Source organism: Pteropus vampyrus, unplaced genomic scaffold (assembly GCF_000151845.1).
Source record: "Pteropus vampyrus isolate Shadow unplaced genomic scaffold, Pvam_2.0 Scaffold53, whole genome shotgun sequence".
In the NCBI taxonomy this organism is placed as follows: Eukaryota; Metazoa; Chordata; class Mammalia; order Chiroptera; family Pteropodidae; genus Pteropus; species Pteropus vampyrus.
The window spans coordinates 8,212,435-8,215,936 of NW_011888834.1; the positions used below are offsets into that span (position 1 = coordinate 8,212,435).

At 41.3% G+C, this 3,502-nt stretch overlaps 1 protein-coding gene across 1 annotated transcript in view; it reads right to left on the bottom strand.

Moving 5' to 3' along the window:
- Nucleotides 1-2,017, bottom strand: part of CTSO (cathepsin O) — a 16,565-nt gene extending 14,548 nt beyond the window's left edge. The window contains exon 1 of the mRNA XM_023530772.1: nt 1,397-2,017. Coding sequence (XP_023386540.1) covers nt 1,397-2,002 — 606 coding nt within the window. The 5' untranslated portion in view covers nt 2,003-2,017. The remainder of the gene's footprint in view (nt 1-1,396) is intronic.
- Between the last annotated feature and the right edge of the window lie 1,485 nt (nt 2,018-3,502).

Genomic DNA, 3,502 nt, shown 5'->3' on the forward strand with positions numbered 1-3,502 from the left:
GGTCCCTAACGGCCTCTCCAATCCTTCCCTGGCCTGCACAGCAGTGTAGAGCACTTCCCCCAACCTTCCTTTCCTCTCTCCTTCACTCAGAGCTTCATTGCAGTCAGATAGCTCTTCGTGACCCTCTACCCATCTGCTCTCACAGCCACCAATTCTGCAGGAAGAGGGGAAAAAAGGAAAGAAAAGAAAGAGAAGCCACAGATTGCTTCCATTGCATCAATATATCCATGAATAATTACTTCCTGTTTGCTCTAATAGAACACATCTTAAGTCCACCCAACAGTGGTTTAAAATCATTTAAATTTTAAAAAACCCTGTATTTCATTCTTGAAATGAACTACTCTTTCAAGTGACTTTTCTAATCTACTCCGATTCTTCTTGTTAGAGCAGATTTCATACAAGCATCACAAACTGTAAGTCTATATTGAGCTCCAATTCCTCATCATAATAACAACCTGTCATAGAATTGACAAAGTAAAGGATTAACTGGCATAGGTTCTTAATGTAAGACAATGGAGGATGTAATATTGATCAACTGCATAGTAAACATCCCTAAAGCTGTATAAAATATTAAAATGAAGGAGCTGAATTTTAATTTCCTTTATGAAAAGATATAAAGTTTTAGGGATGACACAGGAAACTTATTAGCAGTTTTCAAAAGTGCAGAAGTTTGAAAAACAAATGGATCACATACCTGAAAAATGGGAGCTGATAAATCAAAACAGCCTTTAAACAGATTTGGTGAAAAATAATTATCTTTACATATTTTTTGTTTTGTTTTAACCAAACGCATTTAATTGAATGAGTTACAATAAGATATACCCAATTCCTGTCTGGAAGGGGATACAGGCTCAAAGAACTTGAGGAAATTATTTTATGATGATAAAACTAGGAAAAACATGTCATTTTGACATTAAAAAATATTTCGTCCTCTCTCAAATCAACCTTATTAATACTCAGCTAACTTGTCCGTACCAGTGTTTTAATGCTGGTATAAAATCTAAACAATATTATGAGGCCTTTTCAAAATAATCAGAAAAAGAAATGAAATGCTTCAATCAGTCTCCACCGTTAGGTGAACTTTTAAGGTGGTGCATGAGCCTAAAGAGACCCAGTTCAGGGAAATCATAAATGCACAGAATCCTCTGAGCTTGCTCAATGCAGGCTCTTTATTTATAAAATTCTGATTACAGAAGGAGGTTATCAGTCCCCCCTCCCCACGTCGAAGAAAAATGACATTTTCCTTCCGCTTATTTCTGGTTCCCGTTACTTTTTAAAGGGACAGTTTTGCAAGGGTGAGAACCGTCAAAGGGTTCTGCTAAAAGGGGGTGCTTCTTCCAATCAAGAATACTTTGGACATGTTTCATGAATTACTTTGGGTGCATCATAAATCCACAGCCACAAATCTTTCCTGGAAAAAAATCTTACGATTAGCAAAGGCATAGGACAGAGAGAGAGTGAGATCCAGGCACGTGGGGAACGGAAGAAGTTTGCTGGCGTAAACCCAGCTAAGAAACCCCAGACACGTCGCAAAACTGAGGGCAAGGGGACCACCAGGAGTGGCAACTCTAGGTGACCCCTCTGCCCCAGCCCAGACTCGGCAAAGGAAAAGGCAAGGAGACAGACACACAGGGAGGCGCGCGGTGGGTACCCGGAAGGCGGCTGCCTGTCGCTCGCGGCTCCGCGGTCCAGGGCGGGCGAAGGTGGCACCGGGACCGGCTCCACGGCCACTGCCGCAGCACCAGCAGCAGCCAAGCAGCCAGAGGTGCCACAGGGCCCGCAGCGCCATACCGCAGCCGTCCGCCGGCGTCGGTTTCCCTTTCGATTCCTCTGCTCCGCCTCCTCGCCGGGTTTGCTGGGCGGGAGACCAGTTTGGGGTGTGCGGTCCTGCAGACTGACGCTGCCTCAGTTCCCTTTGCTCACTTAACCGAGAACTGAGATTCTCTTCTTTTGCGGGGTAGAAGCATCGGGCATATGTCCAAGTGCTTTCTGGTTTCATCATCCATCGATCAGAGAAAAGACTGAGGGTCCTTTATACAGTAACATGCAAATACCAACTATTGAGTGATGTGCACTTTCAGAATTAAGTCCTTTAGTTTTCTTCCTTTTACCTCAAACTGAAAGATTCAGGTAGTAGTTGAATTTAACTTGGCATTAATCCTGTCAGATTTCTTCTGCAACGATGCTTCACATTCAGAAACTAATTCTGAAATAATGTTTGCGAACTTGCACAAAGGCATTCATTCAGCACATGTTTATCAATATGTAACAAAAAGGTACAGTTGTGGAAATAATGCACAACTTCTTGATGTATTATATTATGGCCATTTCAAAACTCTTGAAGCCTGTTTCTCCACTTGCACAGGAAAATAGAGATAGCACTCAAGTTTATGGTACAATTTAAATAAAATAATCCATGTAAAACACTTTGCAAAATGGCTGGCACGTTTTACTTGCTCAGTGTTGGCTATTTATTTTTAAGGTAGCTACCCCCTTGCTTATTGCTACACTGCTTTCCACCTGCTCAACTGAATTCATAACACATTCTTCACACTTTCTTCCTCTTGTTTTTATTTTTTTTGGAACTATTTCACTTTATATTAATCCAATCCTAGAGAATAGTTCATAGAAGGAACAAAAGAAATGTTCAAATCAGTTAAAATCCCAATTTGGATTAAAGATTTTCTGGGGGAAGTGGGGAAAATCCTCTTCGAAGAGACTGGGTGACTTCAAATGTCCATTATCACAGGTCCTGGATGACTCTTGGAACAGCTCAGCTGTTTCTCAATTTTAAAATGCACGGGAAATAGAAATTCTAATTCAGCAGTTCTGGCGTGAATCTTGGCTCTCCTTTTTAACAAGCTCCCAGGGGCTGCTGCTACTGCTGCTGGTAGCACAGGTCACACTCTGAGGAGCATGCGAGTACACCGCTGCTACTGTTTCTCCAGTTCTCACACAGGGGGAAAGTGGGAAGAGGGCTGGGGTATCAATCTCAAAGAAAATTCTAAATGCCTTTCTCGACACGCCATTTCTGCTTATTTCCTTGGAAATTGAGTAGTCAGTACTCAATATTACTGAGTAATTTCATCTTCTCCGGGCCTCAGGACCAACTACATAATTTGCATGCCCAGTGCAAAATGAAAATGGAGGCCCTTTATTCATATGTTATTAATAATTTCAAAACAGGAACAGTAGAACATTAAACCAAGTGATGGATCTTTCTAAACACAGGGTCCTGTGTGACTGCACAGGCCACACATCCACTAAGGCAACTCTGCAAAGCTTTTCTATTATAACCTTTTCTAAACGAGGCTTTTGGAAGTCTTTGAAATTGATATCATGACTCTAAACGTTTTAGAATCACCATCTAATTTATGTCTTTAGTTTTTACCTAGGTGCAGTGAGTCATGTTGTTCTCTGAAGCAAAATTGGTAATAAAAATAAAGGACATCTGTTCTGGGTATTAACAGTAAAGACGTGGAAGCTTTTTTTGCATGGGTGT